Here is a 22349-nt window from a genome sequence, read left to right as displayed (position 1 = left end):
TCTAACCCCCTATGTATTTCAACCGGGGTCCCACAGGTCTCCATACTTGGTCCAACCCTTTTTAGCATATATATTAATGATCTACCCCTTGTATGTGAAAATTGTGATATTTTAATGTATGCGGATGATACAGTTATTTTTACTCATGGTAAGACTGCTGCAGAGGTGGCAATCAAGCTAACAGATGTATTAGTGAAGGTTACATCCTGGCTTAATCACTGTTGTTTACAACTGAATGTTTCAAAAACAGTTTGTATGTTTCTTTCCAAAAGCTCCCACATAGACACAGAACACGTCATTTCCATTTCAGGACACAGACTAAAAGTTGTCTCAGAATACAAGAATTTGGGACTACACTTAGACTCAAATCTTGCCTTCAAATCCCACATTAAAAGGGTCTGTAATAAAGTAAAGTTCAGTTCGGCTAATTTCAGGTACATCAGAAACCTCCTATCAACTGAGGCAGCTAAGGTATATTTCCACTCATTGGTTCTCTCCCACATCACTTACTGTTTGATAAGTTGGTCCAACGCACACTCTACAGCCTTAAAAACACTGAAATCATTATACAAACAAGCACTTAAAATTCTTGACAAAAAGCCAATTCGTTACCATCAATGCCATATTCTAAAGAAGTATAAATTGCTTAGTTGGGAAAACCTTATAAAATACAGAAATGTTTGTTTAGTTTATAAGATCATGCACAGTTTAGCTCCACCACCTTTGTTTGGCCTTATCAATTTTAAATCGAATACGAACAGAGTTACAAGAGGAGCAGCTAGGAGGGACTGCACAATTCCACTCAAAAAAACTGCATTTAGTCAGGCCATCTTTTCATTTACAGCATCACATCAATGGAACTCAGTACCAACATTAATTAGAGAGTCCCCATCCTATTACTCATTTAAGATTAATGTAAGGAAATGGCTCATTGAAAATCAACACTGTCAACACTGACGCTGGTCCCATCCACCAATAATAACTGTATCATCTATTATCATCTATTTTTTAATTTGTATCTGTTTATTTTGTTTACCTGACTGGTTGTGATTTTAACACAGTCTAATTTTGTATCTTTGTTTATTGCATAACATTTTTTTTGTTTGTTTTTTTGTTTACTTATTGTATTTTAGGATGCCTATTAACATCTGGCAAGGGGACTGCCGATGAAAATTAGCCTGTGGCTAACTCGGGTACACTTACATTTGATCTGAATGTTGATTCGTGTACATTGTCCCCTTTTTCAAATAAACAAATAAATAACACTTTCAATCTTCTTACGACTTCCATCTATCAACTTTCTTTTCTCTTTCAATCTTAAATTAAACCTTTCATTTCATCATATTAACATTGATCTACTTTCTAACCCATATTAACACAGAATTTCCTTCAAATTCTATCATTTTGGCACTTTCTTTGTTCAGAGCCAGTCAATGTTTATTGTTTATCTTTCCAATCAGAATCAAACTTTTACAAAAACATCATCTGCAAATCTCTTTAAAGTCAGAGCTCCAGAGCAGAGCTGCTTACAGCATTTTCTCTCTTCTGGCTCACTATTTGTATTAGGACTGTTCATACAGTATAAAGACATTTAGCATGTCATCAATTTCATTAACACTGGTTTTGAAAGCTTATTCTTCTATTAAATGGTTAGTTTGCAGATTCAACTTAATTTGCCTTAACAGGCGTTCATAAATAGTTCCATGAATTCTCTCTTCCCTACATTCAAGTTCCTTCTGCATCCTTTTCCTTTCTCTCTGCTTCATCTAACCCAGTGTTTCCGCTACATTCATTCAGCCGTGGTGGGCCGCCACACCAAAAATCCTCCCGCCACGGCTGCAGCTTCTCAGTGAGGTCCGATATTGTGCATACTATTGTGTTATTGTTAAGCCCCACTAAAGGCATAAAAAACATTGTAAAGCACCATAAAGTTTTCGTGCACTATATTCCAAGACTTCTAAAGTCATTCGATAGCATAATGTGAGGTAAAAATTTATATTGAAGTCGTTAAGTTAAAGTTAATGAAAACTCATCTCTCCTCAGTCATTCTCCATTCAGAACTCAAACAGCGCGTCACGTTCGGTTACGAGTAACACGATGACACTCTCCAAGATCAATGTTTTCATTATTATACATTATTTGTAGATAAAGGTCTATGGTTTGCATAAAATGACTTTATCTTACTGGAGTTTATTATTGCGTTAGTTCTGTTAGATTACAGCACTGGAGTAGAGAGCACTATGAATTGTTCTTCATGCGCACTGTAACTGAAATTTAAAACTGTTAAAAGAAAAGGCTCAATAAACTGTTGCATAGATATAATACAGTAAGCATCAAATATCTCTTCGCTTTGTGCTTTTAACTTTTCAATGCGAAGCTCTGCACGCTGTGACTTCGAGTTGCTTCAAGTGCATCATTCGGCGCACGGGATGCGCATAATCGCTTTGCCGCTATAAATTGGAACCTTTCATATTATAACTAGAAAAACTATTTTTTCGATTAATCGTTTTTTAAAATGTGGTCAAATCTATATCGATTCTCAAAGGCTATGAATCGATTTTTCCCCCCATATTTATTTATATATCACCCAAAAGCCAGTATTAGTTTACATTTCATAGGCTTGCAGCCTCCATGTTACTCTAATGCTGTGAGATTTTATTTTTGTTTTATCTTAAACATAAAATAACCTGATCCTGTTTGATCAAGGCATGAGACTGTTCTGACTTTTTCAATAATCGATTTTTCATCTTGCATCAAAATCCTGTCTATTCATTGTATGCATTTGATATATATGGTTTGGTTCTGTTTTAATGTACCCAAGTGTACCTAAAATAATACGTGTTTAATATACTGGCTCTTAATTTATTTTTATTAATTAACCACTCGTAAACTTATGTTCACTATTCTTTTTTATAAATATAGGTTTTGTGTTAAATCTATATTCATTGAGCCGAATCGAGAATCGAAATTGAATCGAATTGAGAGCTTGCGAATTGAAATCGAATCTGAACATCTGAATCGATACCCATCCCTAATTATATGGGAATACCACCACAGCTGGAAAAAATCCTAGAGGAAACACTGTCTAACCAATACATGATTGTTTGCTTACAATGCACACACACATCTCAGTCCCACTTATCTCTACTGATTTACAGAAACCAGAATATTATATTACTCATATCTCAATCCCCTACATTGCACAGACAGCCTTATAGCTGCTTGCTCCTACTCTGTTACAAAAAAAGAAAAAAAATCTCCTGACATCTAATGTCATGCATCGATCTAATGGATGAAAAATAAAACCCTTTTATAAGTTATATTCAATCTTACTCCCCTATATGTCGATTCGTTCTGCATCGACTTCTCTTTTATCTGCAATCCAACAATTCACTGTTTTGTAATTTCCATCAGAAAAAAAACATTCTATCTTCCTACTATCTTTCCCTAAATGCTAATTCTTTCTGCATTTATTTTCCTTTTCTTTTTCAGTTCAACAATTCTGTCTGTTCACAGTTTTACACAGATGCTGAACACGACTATAAAAACCCTTTTGTTAAACAATTATCCGTTTCCCAATTTCTTGCATGCATTTCTGGCCGTATAAATTCTTTTTCCCATTTTACAGAAAACTGGTGTATATATATATATATATAGAGAGAGAGAGAGCTCACCTTGATGCGTCTGAGAAAATCTAAATATGCACCTCAGCTCTCAGAACTACATGGAGTAAACAAAAACAAAGTAAGTGTATTTATGCATCTGCCTTTTGATGGTGAGAAATGCAGACTAAACAAAAACTAAGCAAGTGGATTTAAACACTTGCATGCAAGCCTGCTGGTCATTTGATGGTGAGAAGAGCAGCAAGCAACATGAGAAAGGGCTTGACTTGTAGTGAAGTTTTAGAGATGATCATGCAGCCGGACCCCAGCGAGCTGCAGGATGTATTGTCTTCTCCCTCTGACACCACAGACTCAGGAGAGGCAGATCCTGATTTGGATGTGGCACCCTCATCATCCTCTCTAGCTTCCACTGAAGGTGAGGGGGATTTGGAGGATTCTGGGTCTGGGTGGATTGGGAGAAACGGCGAAGTGTGGTTTTCCACCAACGCGGAGACAACTCCCTTTCTTCAGCCTACCAGAGGCGACTCCAGGGCCGACGAGATGATTGACCTCATTGTCAGCATGACCAACCTCCAAAACGCAGAGCTCTGCTGATTTCTTGAATCTTGAGAGGGACATGGTGGCTCTAAAAATCGCACGACCACTGCGATCATCCCACAGGCAACGTGTGGACTCCCCTCTGGACCTGTAGACGCCGGCCAAAATCAGTAGCCCCATGTAGGCACGGAGATCTGTGGAGTCCACCCCGGTCCAGTTTCTCATTGTGCAGCGCCCGTAAAAAACAGATTGAACACAGAATCGATGTTCTGGACCCTTGCGATGGCATAGCGCGTCGGCCATGAAGTCACGCCTCTGGCAGGGTGAAGAAGGGGATTTGTCTCCGCGTTGGTGGAAAACCACACTTCGCCGTTTCTCCCAATCCACCCAGACCCAGGATCCTCCGAATCCCCCTCGCCTTCAGTGGAAGCTAGAGAGGATGATGAGGGTGCCACATCCAAATCAGGATCTGCCTCTCCTGAGTCTGTGGTGTCAGAGGGAGAAGACAATACATCCTGCAGCTCGCTGGAGGGGTCCGGCTGCAGAATCATCTCTAAAACTTCACTGCAAGTCAAGCCCTTTCTCATGTTGCTTACTGCTCTTCTCACCATCAAATGACCAGCAGGCTTGCATGCAAGTGTTCAAATCCACTTGCTTAGTTTTTGTTTAGTCTGCATTTCTCACCATCAAAAGGCAGCAGATGCATAAATACACTTACTTTGTTTTTGTTTACTCCATGCAGTTCTGAGGTGCATATTTTGCTTTTCTCAGACGCATCAAGGTGAGTTCTCACAGACACACACACACACGCAATTATACTCCATATAACTCCATGTAAAAGCCAGAAACTAAGTTTTTTTTTGCACAGGCCTATCTAATGGCGCTTTTCCACTGCATGGTACGGCTCGGTTCGGTACGGTTCGTCTCGGCGCGGAACGGTTCGGCTCGCTTCTCCACTGCGTGGTACGACTCAACTCGGTACGGCACGGTTCGGTTCGCTTTAGCTCGGTTGCTTTTCCACTGCAGTTAGTACCGTTTCAAAGTGGGTGGGACTGATCATTAATAGTTGTCGCCTCTTTGTCCCTACACTGTTTGTAGGTCCGGCGGCAATCAACGAGAGGAACGTCTGCACCTCGTCCACTGACCACGATTCAGCCATTTCTTTTTTTGATTTTTTTTTTAACTTATTTTGTCAAGTAAATACTCTAAAAACAGTTGCTACTGCGTTGGCTGTTGTCTGGCTATTTAAATCTAGCGGGTTTAATGTCTCGTGTTGCAAATACAATGACGCTGAAGTGACGATTCTGTCTGACCAATCAGTGATCTGCAGTGTTTTCACGTCACGTTTAGTATCGGTACGGTACGCTTGGAACCTCAACAGAGGTGGTACCATTTAAAGCGAGCCGAAGCGAGCCGTACCGTACCGTACTATGCAGTGGAAATGCGCCATAAGTGAGCCGTACCGAACCGAGCCGTACCATGCAGTGGAAAAGCGCCAAAGCGTGCCGTGCCGTACCGAACCGTACCGTACCATACAGTGGAAAAGCGCCATAAAGGGTTAATGGTGCCACCTGGTTATCAACAGTAAAAATTACAAATTTTACCTCTTCCCAACAGGGAAAACCACCAACAATCAAAAATGCATGATTTTATGGTGTCATAGCTTTGCAATCAAAAAATGTGGTTATAATGGAAGTCAATGGGGCAAAAACAGCCACGAACAGTAAATGGAGAAAAAGTTAAAATCTGATGCTGCACGAAAACTAACAATGCATCAAAACCAATGTTGTTTCTAATCTTTGACATGTCCAAGACTGTGATAAAAGGTAAAAAAAAATCCAATCCACAATCACATTTTATATTGAAAATAAGTAATTTTGTGTTTCCCCCCAACCCCCCCAATCAGTGACATAATTTATGAATTTGGCAATTAAAGAGTTAAAATCTTGCATTTTTTTAAAATATTTAGTAGTTTTGAACAGGACTGAGGTTGATTTGATAGATTTATGCAAAAAAAATTGCAAAAAAATATTTATCTGATCAATTTTTACAGCAGTTTAAAGTAGTGGCTGTTTTCAGCCACGAACATAACGAAAGGATGAAAATTTGAACAATGCACAAGGGTTAATTAATTCCTCAAAACGAGTGCTTTAAAGTTTACTAAACGCAGACTGGACAAAGATAATAAAAAAAAATAAAAAAAGAAGATTCGCGGGAGGCGCGTTAATACCAACTGTCGGATGTCAACAAAGCTGCTCTCACAGGTTTCTGTCAGGCCGGGAGGCTGTCACCGGACGATCTGATTTTTTTTTTATTATCTTGATTTTTATTTTATTTATTTATTACTGACTGACTTGCCTATTGAATATCGTTATCATTATTTAATAATTAGTTTTTTCATGCATATGTAGTGGACAAATTGGTCCTATTTGTTACAGGTTGACACTTTACTAAAAATGACTCTGAATGTATTCCTACTAAATAACTTATTGAATATTGCTATCATTACTAGGCTATCATTACTTTACAGGTTCGGCACCAAATTACAATTAGCCTAAATTACTAAATGATTTAAATGTATTTTTAACATTGTTGTATTTAAGGACTGGTATTTGAATGAGTGTTATGTGCTGGACAATATTAAAATGTGTCATTATTTATTTTATTTAACTATTTATTATAGTTGGCTTTTATTTATTTCATGCATTTGCACTTGTTTAATTTATATTAATTTAAAGTATTAAAGACAAACCATATTTTTTTTGGAAACAATTGATGGATTTATAGCGTTTTGAAAAAAAAGAAGAATGGATTTATAGCGTTTTGAAAAATAAATAAACTTTGAATTTATCATCAACAATATTGTTGTTTGATTTAATAATCATTGTTCAACATGTTCAGACTGAGCCACACAACCATTTTAACAGGATAAATTGAATATTCACAAAATGTGTGGGTCTAGGTAAAAAATGTCATTTTCCTGAAAACTATTGAAATGGATTTATAGCGTTTTGGAAAAGAGCTCCTCATATATATATTTTTTAAAAATTCAGTTTACTGTTAGATGACCCCATATTGGCTGATCCGATCTCTCCTGGATTTTCCTTCGACACACATCTAATAATCTGTCAAACATCTTCAACAGATCCGATTTTGTCACCTCAAATCGGCAAGGGTAGCAAATATGCTCTGATTAATCAGGCGTGGCTCTTCAGTCCACTTTTGCAAGCTAGTTTTCGGCATAAAATTGACTTGACTTCCTCAGTTACAATTTCCCCCTCGAAAACCTTCTGTGCCCACACCAAAGAGATAGTTCCAGCCACTATGGTTCACTCACAGTCATATCAAATTTCACCATAAAAGACAAAATTAATTTGACTCTCTCCAACCTGAGATGCTTTTACTGCCACCAAGTTTTTTTTCTTAATTCCAGTGGAGTTCTCCTGGCCCTGATGCGGTCGACCAACCCGGTGGTCAATCACCGTCCGCTCTCAGGTCCAGGAACACACTTCCAAGGAATCCACACTTCTGACACCAATTGTTGTGGCAAAAACAATATTTAACAAACACAGCATCCCAGGCATAAGAAACATCAAGATTATTTTGTCCTTAAAAGATACTGTATTTATTCTTGCAAGAAGCCCACATCCGACCTTACAGGCCAGCTGCAGGCGGGAGTGAGAGAGAGCGGAGGGGAAGGCCAGTAAATTTATAAAGGCTATCTTTACCCCCACTGTTTACACAAGAAGGAACAAAGAAACTTTATGACTACCCTCACCCCTCTCCCACCCGGGAACTTAAGATACAGACAAAGAACACATATGGCATTCATTTGTTAATCATCAAGGAAACAAAATAAGAAATAAAAGATAAAAATTGCCACTACAAAGCGTAGACAGATGGATCCTCCCATTGTGTTTCTGCATCGCAGGTCTGGGGCATGTGGATGTGATCGTCCTCACAGTTGTCCACTGCATTACTGCCGCTCATCGGAGCATCTATGGAAATAATAGAACCATAAACATTTTTACATTAGTACTTAAAACATATCATGAGAATTAATTTATGATGGCACACATACTTACACAGAACAGTGTGTGAGAGAGAGATGCATAAAAAATTAGACAGTATACACATAATATCCTAACTCTACGTAGGTCAATAATATCAATATCTGAATGAGAGATGTAGCTAGCTGGCCTGCTAGCATTGGCAATCTCTGTAACTTACAGGAATAATGTGAGCTATTGTAAGACTGTAATGTACCATAATATTGTGTACTATTGTGATTATTCCTTTATATAATTAATCATAGACTTGGCATGAGTGAACTGTCTCAATTCGGATAATGGTTTTAATTTTTCATGAGTAAAATACACCCAGTTTTTTCCCCTTCATTTTATGAATTAATTATACATATTCATCAGAATACCACACAATGATGGCATTTGCAAGAAATGTAATGTAATATCTGCACTGCCCACATAGACTGAATTGTTCTCATGGAAATGTTAATATAATAATATAGAATAAATAAATATTCCCTTAGGTCCATATCACAAAGTAAAATAAATATGATAAATATGACATATATAGGTGGGCAATGGTAATCATGCAAGATTCGTTGTATTTTGTTAACGGCTCGTTACTGATCTGAAATGTATTCATAGAACGGACTTCACAAATCTAACGTTAAGCTAACAAGCACATAGCTAACAGTTAGGAAACTTAAGTTAGCTTACCTGAATCTGACAACCTGTTCAGCACCCTGCGTGACTTCTTTACCGGAACATCTCGGGGTAAGGGTGTTCGTCAGTCGGCTTCCCGTCCATGAACGGTACGAACACACATAAAGGTGCTTGGGTGTGCACTTCAAGTTTAGCGCCTTCCGCCATTGCCTCAGGTGCTCGTCTTTAGTGGTGGGTGTAAATCGTCAAGTGCACCACAACACTCTGACCGCTTCACATTGTGTTCATAACACTGTTGGTTCAAATGACCCCGCCCCTTACTGAGCATAGATATAATACTTTACAGCTAACGTTATAGAATTACGTCTAGCAACTAGCGTAGGTCCCTCTCAGCCGGAAGTAAGATGACAAAAAGAATGCAATGGCGTCACCCTTGTTGTCGTGGAAAATGAGTAACCCCAGAGTGCACTCTGGATGATGGGGCAGGGTAACACTTTTGGGCGGAGCGACACGTGTCACCCAGCCCCTATTTTTCTGTTCCCTCCTTTGACATTTTCCTCCGACCCCCCAGGGGGCAGTTTGCGATGGTAGGCAACGGCGGCAGCAGCAGTAACGAATGAACGAACGAAACTCCACGTTGATTGCGATTCCAACTGGTGAGTAAAAATGGTTGTGTAGATTTATATAAATTGTAACAACCCCTTTTCTTTTTAGGTGTTACACTGAGGAGGTTCAACAGAAATTTGACCAGTACTGAAAAATAATATTCATTTTTTTATTCCATAAGTGTATACTATAATTCCTCCAACAATAAACGAATATACTGGAACAAACAGTCTTTATCTTTGAGTTGCTGTGACAAAATAATAAATGAAACTTTACGTCAATGACCAGTCTTTAGATGAGCAGAGATGATGATGAGATGAGTTTAAATCCACAAGGTTATTTGAGAACGACGCAATGATATACTCCAATAATCCAAAATGAAGGTGAGGTGAAGTTAGTCAATGGCTACAGTATGGTAACCCCCAGATCCCTAACTCTCGTTTCTCAGAGATGTATAGCGGATCCTCCAAACATAGTGCAATATAGCACAACAGGAGTTGTGTTGGTCCAATAATGATAAAGACCGATAATGAAAAGTCCTTTCTACCAAAAAACAAAACAAAATATAACAACAGACATTATTCATTTCAAATACAATATACAGTTTAAACAATACTCACATTTGAGCATGAACTCTACGAGTTCTCAGAAATGGACTTCCAACAGCTAGCAGGTAGCATAAAAGTTAACCATGAGGTTTCCTTCTACCAAACTGAACTGACCTGACTTGTTCATGGGTTGGTTCAGGTTTATATCTGGTAGCCCTCTTGCTCTAGTGCCCTCTAGCGCCTTGTAGTGGTATTACATTAAACCCAGCTACTCATTTTTATTCAATAGCCAGAGGAAATACAATAAAAAAAAACACAGGCAACGTTTTATACTGTTACAAAATATATTTAAAAATGTAACATGATGTTCGAGAATCAAATCTGGAATAGTTGCTTAAGCATATCCCAGTGTCTTTCAGATTATATAATTAAACTGTTCTTTGTTTGTTTTTTTCCTTCTTAGAATTTGTGAGATTCGTATCTTTTTTAACAAACATGGTGTATCCACACTGTCATAACCAGAGCAAAACAAGTTTATATGAAGTCCACTCTTAAACTGTGCCCATTTTGTGACTTTACAAACTATATTTCGCACATGGTACATGTCCATGTTCGTAGACATTTTGAGACCGCAGTAAGATACAAAGGTTTGGTTTTCCAAATTGATGATTTGTATTAAATAATTACTATAACCATATTAAATTAAGTTTGCTTGGTAATGTGCTTAGTTCATTCATTTTCAGATTTCTTCATTGTCAAATGCAGCAACCAGTGCCGAGAAAAGGCGATTTTTCACTGCTGCTTTTGTGAGAAGACCGTTATTAATAATAGGTCACAATTAATGACCCACATATTAAGCTACCATGAGCCTCGTGTTGAACCAGGAGTTACTTCAGACATGCATATTGAGAATGTCATGAATAAAGACACAGGTAATTGAATCCTGAAGAACTTGTTCTGTTATACAATAGCAATGTGTTTCGTTTTCTTAAAGCTATGTTTACATTTTTTTATTTGAGATTGAGAGCAATAAATTACCGAATTGTTAAAGTTTGAATGAATTAATAATTTCTCAATATTTTTTTATGAATAATTGTTCATTGTGTAGTGGGTCTGAGTGTACAGCACGAGTGCAGCACCTGCAGCTCGGTAGCACAGATGTTTGGAGCTGAATCCTGCATTAGAGAGAGCCCAGCATTGAAAGTGGAGAGGTTTTGTGATACAGCAAAAAGACAAGATCCCACATCGACATCTTCCGCTTCTTCAAACAGAGGTCAGACTTCTTGACAAAAACAAAATAACACATATTTGTTTGGCATAATCCTCTCCATGTAGAGTGATCTGTTCTATCTAGATAATATCTATATTGCTTTATAAGGATCTCTTCCAAACATGAAGACCAAAAACCTAATGGATAATAGGAACAAGCCAGCAATTACACCTGAATCTGAACTTCGGTGTGGAAATGTCAAGAGTTCTACAGGTAACCGACTTGTACTTATCAGGGTTGCAATGAGATTTTCACAGTACAAAAACAGTTTCAGAAATTACCGTGGTTTAATGGTATATGGTCCTGCTCAATAAAATGTGAGTCATTTTTAAATGTATTATATTTGTAAAAATCGTTTGTCATTGGATCATTTTTTACTCCTACTCCAATAACAATAAATATTATTACTTATACTTAAGTAATTATTGAAAACCGGATACATTTGTATGCATCTGATAATTGTTTCTTCATTACAGGATATCAAGTCAAGTCACCTTTATATATATAGAACTTTTTACAATACAGATTGTATCAAAGCAGCTTCACAGTGATAACATGAAAATAATACAACAAAAAACAATTTCATCATCGTCCACCTTTAAGGCAGATCTATAATATTGTTGAATATTAAATGTCCCCAACTAAGCAAGCCAGAAGGCAAGGCAACAGCGGCAAGGAACCAAAACTCCATCAGGTGACAGAATGGAGAAAAAAACCTTGGGAGAACCCAGGCTCAGTCGGGGGCAAGTTCTCCTCTGGCCAACGAGCGAACAGTGGATGATTATGATTCAGGAGCATTATACAGGTCAGAAGTCAGAATGAATCAGAGAATTTGTCCAGTTCCGGTTGGTTGAAGTCGGAGTGGAGAGGAGGAGAGACTGGTTGAGACTTCAGGTCAGCGGCGTCGTCGTGTCCTGGCGCTGGTCCTTCATCAGATCTGGATACGGCCTGGTTCCGGTGGACAGCGGTAAACCTCGGGATAGACAGAGAGACTAATATTAGCGTAGACGCCATCCTTCTTATGATGTACCAAGTATATCAGGATTTACGGGAAGTGTTCCCGGTCCCGGCTGTTCTAAACTATGCAGCCTAATATTGAATTATAGAAGTCTATAATGTGTTATGTGTATGCTAGGCCGAAGAGATGTGTTTTTAGTTTTAGATTTGAACTGACAGAGTGTGTCTGCTTCCCGGACAATGTTAGGAAGACTGTTCCAAAGTTTTGGTGCTGAATAGGAAAAGGATCTACCGCCAGCAGTCGATTTTGATATTCTAGGTATTATTAACTGGCCGAAATTTTGAGATTGCAGTAGACGTGAAGGACTATAGTGCGTTAAGAGCTCGCTCAAGTACTGCGGAGCTAAACCATTTAGTGCTTTGTAGGTAATCAGCAATATTTTAAAATTTATACGATGTTTAATAGGCAGCCAATGCAGTGTTGACAGAACTGGGCTAATATGGGCATACTTCCTGGTTCTGGTAAGAACTCGAGCTGCTGCGTTTTGGACTAGCTGTAGTTTGTTTATTAAGCGTGCAGGGCAACCACCCAGTAGAGCATTACAATAATCTAGCCTTGAAGTCATGAACGCATGAACTAATTGTTCTGCATTATTCATTGAGAGCATATGACGTATTTTAGATATATTTTTAAGATGGAAGAAAGCGGTTTTACAGATACTAGACACATGACTTTCAAATGAAAGATTGGTATCAAAGAGCACACCCAGTTTCCTAACCGACGACGAAGACTTAACAGAGCAGCCATGAAGTGTTAGACAGTACTCTAGGTTGTTACGTGAGGAAGTTTTTTGTCCAATAATTAGAATCTCTGTTTTTTCAGAATTTAGTAGTAGGAAATTACTAGTCATCCAATTTTTTATATCAGCTATGCATTCCGTTAATTTTGTGAATTGGTAGGTTTCGTTAGGTTTTGAAGAAATGTACAGCTGAGTATCGTCGGCATAACAGTGAAAGCTAATTCCATGTTTCCTAATGATATCTCCTAATGGTAGCATATACAGAGTGAACAGCAGCGGTCCTAATACTGAGCCTTGTGGTACGCCATACTGAACCTGTGATCGATAAGACATCTCTTCATTTACTGCTACAAACTGATAACGGTCAGATAAGTATGATTTAAACCATGCTAGTGCAATTCCACTAATGCCAACATAATGTTTGAGTCTATTTAAAAGGATGTTGTGGTCAATGGTGTCAAATGCAGCACTAAGATCAAGTAACACTAATAGAGAGACACAACCACGATCGGATGATAAGAGCAAATCATTTGTGACTCTAACGAGAGCTGTCTCGGTACTATGGTACGGTCTAAATCCGGACTGAAAATCCTTGCAGATATAATTTCTTTCAAGAAAGGAACACAGTTGTGAGGATATTGCTTTTTCTAATATCTTTGACAGAAAGGCAGATTCGAGATCGGCCTGTAATTGACTAATTTTGTAGGATCAAGTTGCGTTTTTTTTTTACAAGCGGTTTAATCATAGCTATCTTAAAGGTTTTTGGTACGTATCCTAGAGACAAAGATGAATGAATGAAATTAAGAAGAGGATCTATGACATCTGGAAGCATCTCTTTCAGCAGCTTAGTCGGTATAGGGTCTAACATACAGTACACGTTGTCGATTTAGATGATTTGACGAGTTTGCAAAATTCTTCCTCTCCTATAGCAATGAATGAATCAAAATTTCCCTCAGGGAGACTACAATGCACTTCCTAATGCGATACTGTATTAGACGGTTGCATAGTTATAATTTTGTCCCTGATATTATCGATCTTATAAGTGAAAAAGTTCATAAAGTCATTACTGCTGTGTTTCTTGGAAGCTTCTGGGCTTGAAGCTTTCTTTTTTGTTAGTTTAGCCACTGTTTCAAATAAATACCTAGGATTATGTTTATTTTCTTCTAATAGGGTTGAAAAATAAGCAGATCTAGCAACTTTTAAAGCCTCTCTGTAAGCAATCAAGCTCTCCTTCCATGAAATCCGAAATACCTCTAGTTTTGTTTTCTTCCAGTTGCGCTCCATTTTTCTGGCTGCTCTCTTAAGGGCCTGAGTGTGCTCGTTGTGCCACGGCGTTGGACTATGTTCTTTAATCTTCTTTAAGCGCAACGGAGTAACTGTGCCTAAAGTGCTGGAAAAGAGAGAGTTAAACGCTTCTGTTGCAATATCAAGTTCTTCTAAGCTATCCGGGATGCTGAGATGATGAAACTGATTAGGAAGATTATTGATAAAGCAATCTTTAGTGGCAGAAGTTATAGGTCTAACATATTTATGACACGGAGTCGGCTTTGCAGCCTTGGCTAAATGTGATTTACACGAGACTAGATAATGATCTGAGATGTCATCGCTCTGCTGCAGTATTTCAACGGCATCAACATCTATTCCATGTGATAGTAATAGATCTAGAGTATGATTACGGCAATGAGTAGGTCCTGACACATGTTGTCTAACTCCAATTGAGTTTATAATGTCTTTAAATGCCAATCCCAATGCATCTTTTTCATTATCTATGTGTATATTAAAATCACCAACAATTAGTACTTTATCTGCAGCCAATACTAATTCTGATAGAAAGTCCGCAAATTCTTTGATAAAGTCTGTATGGTGCCCTGGTGGCCTTTATACAGTAGCCAGCACAATTTTCAGAAGGGATTTATCGTTTACACTAAATATTTTTACATTAAGCACCAACACTTCAAAATAATTATATTTACAACTAGATTTCTTAGTGGTTTTGAAAATATTACTATAAATTACAGCAACACCTCCTCCTTTGCGTTTCAGACGAGGTTCATGTTTATAACCGTAATCTTGTGGGGTTGACTCATTTAAAGCAATCTAATCGTTTGGTTTTAGCCAGGTTTCTGTCAAACACAGCAGATCTAGGTTATAATCTGTAATCATATCATTAACTATTAGCGCTTTTGAAGTAAGAGCAGCACCATCCCAGGAGGGATGAATACCATCTCTTTTCAGCAGGTCAGGTTTGCCCCAAAAACTTTTCCAATTGTCTATGAATTCTATATTATTTTGTGGACACCACCCAGACAGCCAGCCATTGAGTGAACACAATCTACTAACTATCTCATCACTCCTGCGAACAGGAAGGGGGCCAGAGCAAATTACAGTGCTTGACATCGTACTTGCGAGTTCACACACCTCTTAATTTTTGGTTGTTTAATATTAATTTTGGTGATCTCCGACTGGCGGAGTCGAACATCATTGGTGCCGACGTGAATAATAATCTTAGAGAATTTATGTTTAGCATTAGCCAGCACTTATAAATTTGCTTTGATGTCAGGCGCTCTGGCTCCCGGCAAACATGTGACTATGGTGGCTGGTGTCTCTATTTTCACGTTCCGTGTGATCGAATCACCAATTACCAGGGCACAATCAGAATATTTCTCAGTGGGTGTTTCACTGAGCGGGGCAAATCGATTTGTTATCGGAACGGAATAGTGTTTTTTTGATCCGCGACTAGAGCGATCTCTCACTGTCACCCATCTGCCCTGCTGCACGGGCTCTACTTCAGCCGGAACCGACTCATGTAAAGAGTTCACTAGGCTAGGCGCATCCAAAATAGTATCTAAAGCTCTAGCATTCTTCTTACTATTCTCGATTAAAGTTTGGATGCGTGTCTCTAGTTCTGAAATCTTCTCCGTCAGCCTGACTGTCTCCTTGCATCAGTGTTGTGCCGGTTCATACTTAAAAAGAACTAGCTAAAAGTTCAGTTCACACAGATGATAATGAACTAGTTCATGTTCATAGTTCTTTTTTTATTTTTTATTAACTAAGTTCACATATCTAAAAATGAACTAGTTCACCTTTGTTCATTTGTTAAATTCTTTGGTAACACTTTAAAATACGGATCCTTCGTTAATGAATAACTACACAGGAACAAATGAGTAACACAATGTTAACAATCTAGTAACTACTGTTAACTAACAAGTAACTCTGATTAACGAATTAGTAATTGATAGCACACAGATTTAAGTGGTAGTTCACTATTAACTAATCAATAACTACTATTTTTTTAATACTTCCCAGAGAACTACTGAATTTTTTACAGATTTAAGTGGTAGTTCACTAATAACTAATCAATAACTATTTCTTATACTATAACTATACTTCCCAGAGAAATAATGAAAAAAATTCACAATTCATGCAAAACTTAATAACTAATGCAGGAAAAATTACTAGCACTAGATTAACATTACTGCTAGATACTGTACACTAATTATAAATATGTAATAGCGTAGCAGACTTATGATTTGGGAAAGCTGTCAATAATTAGCATATGCACTGCTGTCTTTTAGAGAACTATTTATAAACTAAATATTTTTTAAGAAGTGTTTTATAAATGCACTTGTCTGGAACACTTACCCTGTGGCCGATTTTCCGGCATTCCTCTGGACTGGCTTTGAATAACTAGACTCATCATGGTGAGTACTGGAGTCATCAGCCATCCAAATACCAGTTATTTTATTATTTAACCTAGTGTTCAAAAATGTTCAAAAGTGTTTTTATGTATGTCTCTTTGCTCATATGTAGATATATATATAAATATGTGTGTGTATATATATCCTGTGAATGATTAGATGATTCTACCCTTTCGGGTTAACTCTTCATTAGTAACTAGAGCATGGAATCATGATAACTAGTAATGACTCAAGTGTTAATGCATACTTCTATAGGAATTATTAATTATTTGGATCCGTATTCTAAAGTGAAGATCATGTTAACTAACTAGTAATGACTCAAGTGTTACTACATACCTCTATAGGAACTACTAATTATTTGGATCCGTATTCTAAAGTGAAGATCATGTTAACTAACTAGTAATGGCTCAAGTGTTACTACATACCTCTATAGGAACTACTAATTATTTGGATCCGTATTCTAAAGTGAAGATCATGTTAACTAACTAGTAATGACTCAAGTTTTACTACATACTTCTATAGGAATACCAAACACAAGTAATTTCAAGCGTATGAGATATTGTTTGTGAACTTTTAAATACTATACTTTTAGAAAATTTCTTTAGAAGTATGCATTAACACTTGAGCCATTACTAGTTAGTTAACATGATCTTCACTTTAGAATACGGATCCAAATAATTAATAATTCCTATAGAAGTATGCATTAACACTTGAGTCATTACTAGTTATCATGATTCCATGCTGTAGTTACTAATGAAGAGCCAACCTGAAAGGGTAGAATCATCTAATCATTCAGGTGACCTGATTTGCTACTCACAAATCAGGTCACCTTTCGGCGGAACCTACGCTCACTCTCACCCTCTCGCCTATCCTCTTTGGTCTCATCCACACTTCCTCCACCAGACCAGCTCTCAGCACTAGATACTAACAGTGCCACTGATACTCTTTTCTCCACTCTAACATCCTGCTTGGACAACTTCTGCCCGCTTTCCTCCAGGCCAGCCCGTTATCTGATGTTCTCCGTGAACATCGTGCTAAACTCAGGGGTACAGAGAGGAAGTGGCGCAAATCCAAAGCTCATTCTGACCTTGATCTTTATCAATCCCTCCTCTCTTCCTTCTCAGCTAACATATCTACTGCTAAAATTACTTACTATCACAACAAAATTAACAATTCTTCTGACTCTCGCATGCTTTTCAAAACCTTCTCCTCCCTTCTTAACCCTCCTCCTCCTCCTCCTTCATCTACCCAAACAGCTGATGATTTTGCCTCATTCTTCATAAACAAAACTACCACCATCAGCGGCCAATTTACCAATCCACAAACTAACACACACATTTTACCAGCTAACACACACATTCTACCTTCCTTCTCCTTGCTTTCAGAGACAGAAGTCTCCAAACTCCTTCTTTCCAATCGCCCTACTACCTGTCCGCTTGATCCCATTCCCACTAACCTACTTCAAGCTATTTCTTCCTCTGTTATACCCACACTCACACACATCATAAACGCATCTCTTCACACTGGTACATTTCCCACAGCATTCAAGCAGGCTCGGGTAACCCCACTGCTTAAGAAACCCACTCTAAATCCAGCACATCTAGAGAATTACAGACCGGTATCTCTTCTTCCTTTCGTCGCAAAAACACTTGAACGAGTTGTTTTCAACCAGATCTCCTCCTTTCTTACGCAGATCAACCTCTTGGACAGCAATCAGTCTGGCTTCAAAAGCGGACACTCGACTGAGACTGCTCTGCTGAGTAATTGAAGCTCTGAGATTGGCAAGAGCTGCTTCCAAGTCCTCAGTTCTCATCCTGCTGGATCTGTCTGCTGGCTTTGACACAGTTAACCACCAGATCCTCCTGTCAATCCTAAAGATGAAGGGAATCTCGGGAACTGCACTCCAGTGGTTCAAGTCTTATCTCTCGGGTAGGTCCTTTAGGGTGTCGTGGAGGGGTGAGGCGTCTAAGACCCAACATCTAGCCACTGGTGTGCCTCAGGGCTCAGTGCTTGGACCACTTCTCTTCTCCATCTACATGACATCACCAGGATCTGTGATTCAGAAGCATGGCTTTTCTTACCATTGCTACGCTGATGACACACAACTCTACCTCTCAGCCTGCCTGACAGACATTTCTGGCTGGATGAAGGACCACCACCTTCAACTAAACCTTGCGAAGACAGAGCTACTCGTAATCCCGGCTAACCCACCACTTAATCACAACTTCACCATTCAGCTAGGCTCGTCATCCATAACTCCATCAAGATCAGCCAGGAACCTTGGAGTTGTAATTGACGACCAATTGAATTTCACAGATCACATTGCTAGCACTGCCCGGTCATGCAGATTTGCCTTGTACAACATCAGAAGGATCAGGCCCTTCCTATCAGAGCATGCTACACAACTGCTTGTTCAGGCGCTTGTTCTATCCAGACTGGACTATTGTAATGCTCTCCTGGCTGGTCTCCCAGCTTGCACTGTCAAACCTCTGCAACTGATCCAGAATGCTGCAGCTAGAGTGGTCTTCAACGAGCCGAAGAGAGCACACGTCACTCCTCTCCTAACAAAATTGCACTAGTTGCCGATTGCCGCTCGCATCAAATTCAAGTCACTGACGTTTGCCTACAGAACAACCACTGGCACTGCTCCCTCATACCTGAACTCATTACTTCAGACTTATGTGCCATCCAGAAACTTGCACTCTGCAAGCGAGCGCCGTCTTGTGGTGCCATCTCAAAGAGGCACAAAATCTCTTTCTCGGACCTTTACCATGACTGTTCCCTACTGGTGGAATGATCTGCCTAACTCAGCCAGAGCCGCTGAGTCCGTACCCATTTTTAAGAAATTGCTGAAGACGTATCTTTTTCGGCAGCATTTAATCCAGTAATACTAACACACTCTTCTCTATTCTAACAAAAAAAACAAAAAAAAAGTACTGTGCGTTGGATTGTACTGTGAAGGGTCATAGCACTATGTTGGTCTACTGCTAGTTTAATTGCTTCTTTTGTTTCTCATTTGTAAGTCGCTTTGGATAAAAGCGTCTGCTAAATGAATAAATGTAAATGTAAATGTAAATTCACAGGATATATATACACACACATATTTATATATATATCTACATATGAGCAAAGAGACATACATAAAAACACTTTTGAGAGGTAGGTTAAATAATAAAATAACTGGTATTTGGATGGCTGATGACTCAGTATGTTCCAGTACTCACCATGATGAGTCTAGTTATTCAAAGCCAGTCCAGAGGAAAGCCGGAAAATCGACCACAGGGTAAGTGTTCCAGACAAGTGCATTTATAAAAACAATTCTTAAAAATTATTTAGTTTATAAATAGTTCTCTAAAAGACAGGAGTGCATAGGCTAATTATTGACAGCTTTCCCAAATCATAAGTCTGCTACGTGTAACCCAGGTTAAAATCTGTCAATATATATTCAATGGTTGTATATTGGTCCCCGTCCCTTTAATTTTCCTGTGCGGAGTAAGTGCCCTGCGAACTCACGTAACCCCAGTCACGTGACTGTGCTTAGCTAATCGCGCATTTGAGCACGAGTGTTTAACTGGACTGCGGCGTTTTCCTCATTCAGAGGTGTGTGGAAGCCGATCGACAGCTGTGGACAGGTTTGTGTCTTACAAACTATTCACTCTTGTGCTCGATTTATGCTTTTGAGTTAAGCAGGTCATTGTAACTTTTTAGAACAAATTACTGGCTGCAGGGAATCTGTCGCCGCCATCAGTTTGTTTACATAGAGGAACTGGTGAGTAATCTGAATGAATGAACTACATGCTGGAGGTTAACATGTTAAGTTAGCAACACTGAACATTAACATTAGTGTTAGCTTTGGCATTGCTGCTTTAAACAAATGGTTTTGATTCATTTTTATGCTGTGAAGTCTGCCATTTTTTTTGGTTTACATGCACTAAAGAAATCAGATTACAGTACTGTTGGATTATTTATTTGAATTTTGTGCAGGCAATATAACTTTATTGCACTTTTGTTTATAAATTGTAGTTTGTACATTTATTGATTATTTTGTAATGATTTAGAATTGTGTACACATGGAAATGACATTTGAGTGTGGAATTAGCTAAAGTTTAATGCAAACTTAGTTCTAACTTAGTCCTATTATTTACTGGTCCTGTTGTTGTACTACAGGCCAGGTTCTCTCTCTCTGTGTTGGGAGATAAATGATGGCGAGCTGAGCTACTACGGCTAGGAGTCTACCATCTGTGCAGCATCCACTGAACAGCCGTCCTACTGGTCTGGTAGGAAGGTTGTCTGCAGCCTGTCCCCCACACACCTCTCTCCATAGACTAGCGCTTCAGTCCCACATGCACATCCTTCCCTTGACGAACAATAACCAATGGACTTACCAATATAAATTCTCATAAAACCCTTGTGGGTTGTCGCGTTGGTCTTGAAGTAACCAAACATCGCTGGGACAGTTTTTTTGCTTTTTGTTTTGTGTGTGTGGTATTTTGCTGCTATTATTTCTTATTTGAACAATAACCACAAAGTGCACTTAATTATAACCGGTTCAACTGCAGTCTGTAAATATTTTGGGTTCTTTTTCTATTTTCATTATTTTTTGTTTGTAAATATTTTGGGTTCTTTTTCTATTTTCATTATTTTTTGTTTGTAAATATTTTGGGTTCTTTTTCTATTTTCATTATTTTTTGTTTGTAAATATTTTGTTTAATCACTTTTCAATACATGGTACCTGTACTAAATTTAAATTCATGTTTCTGTGTTATTACTGACTACCAGCTCCTGTAGCCGAATCTAGACTTCTGCGATTTAACTAGCCTATATTGGTTTAGCTACCTATTCAACTTATAGCTAATATTTATTGCATTAATATTTGCTAGCAGGTCCCAAAGACCCGTTACATCTTGGCGAGCTAGCCAGGAGCTGGTTTGTACAGTAATTAATTTTTTTTTATATAACAACAGACACAGTTCATTCAGATTCACCAGTCCGTTTTTGCGATGGAAGTTTTTGAAACCCTTGGGATAAAAATTCCTAATGCCGTCTTAGTGGATGGGCCGGTTGAAGAGAGTTCTTCTGAAGTTATAGATTTTCTTGATCAATACGGCGACATTAATCGTGATGACATTATTGATGATAGCGAATCCGAATTTCATCATATGCTCGTTGTTGAATTTGCGTCGGGAGCGTCAGTAGCAAAACTGACTTCACGACTGCCGTACACATTTATTTCTGATGAAAAAAAAACGAATTCCATATTAGGAATTTATCCCAAATTTACACTTCAAAGTTGGGTGGTTCAAAGACTGACACCTATTTATCTGACCTGAAAGGAATTGCTAAAATATCTGGAAAAGATTATTCGATGGTTCTTGGTGAAATGATGTCCCAGATACAACAAGCTATAGCACAACTTCATCCTGCTGTTGTAAATGTCCCTAAAATTGAACAAAAGATAGCTGACCAACCAAAAACCCCTCCAGAGCCATCTGTACCTCCTTCTGTACTAAGTCGAACTTTTGGTCCAGTGTATGCTCCCTTACAAACCTCTCTCACCCCACCTGCTTCTGCCTCTAACAGTGCCGGTATGATCAGCGCTGGAGGACGATCAATTGCACCTGG

The 22349-nt window shown here is 38.5% G+C and overlaps 2 protein-coding genes across 2 annotated transcripts in view; one reads left to right on the top strand and one right to left on the bottom strand.

Moving 5' to 3' along the window:
• LOC306989040 (uncharacterized protein) overlaps window positions 1-22349 on the bottom strand; it is a gene marked incomplete at its 3' end in the record, with an annotated part of 978518 nt that overhangs the window by 497795 nt on the left and 458374 nt on the right. The window lies entirely within an intron of this gene.
• LOC306989455 (uncharacterized protein) overlaps window positions 8909-22349 on the top strand; it is a 40314-nt gene continuing 26873 nt past the window's right edge. Inside the window, exons 1-4 of the mRNA XM_079595214.1 lie at window positions 8909-9504; window positions 10746-10934; window positions 11111-11275; window positions 11381-11485. Coding sequence (XP_079451340.1) covers window positions 9465-9504; window positions 10746-10934; window positions 11111-11275; window positions 11381-11485 — 499 coding nt within the window. The 5' untranslated portion in view covers window positions 8909-9464. The remainder of the gene's footprint in view (window positions 9505-10745; window positions 10935-11110; window positions 11276-11380; window positions 11486-22349) is intronic.

Source organism: Phoxinus phoxinus (genome assembly GCF_949152265.1).
Source record: "Phoxinus phoxinus genome assembly, chromosome: 21".
Lineage (NCBI taxonomy): Eukaryota > Metazoa > Chordata > Actinopteri > Cypriniformes > Leuciscidae > Phoxinus > Phoxinus phoxinus.
This window is presented reverse-complemented; position numbering and strand designations above follow the sequence as displayed.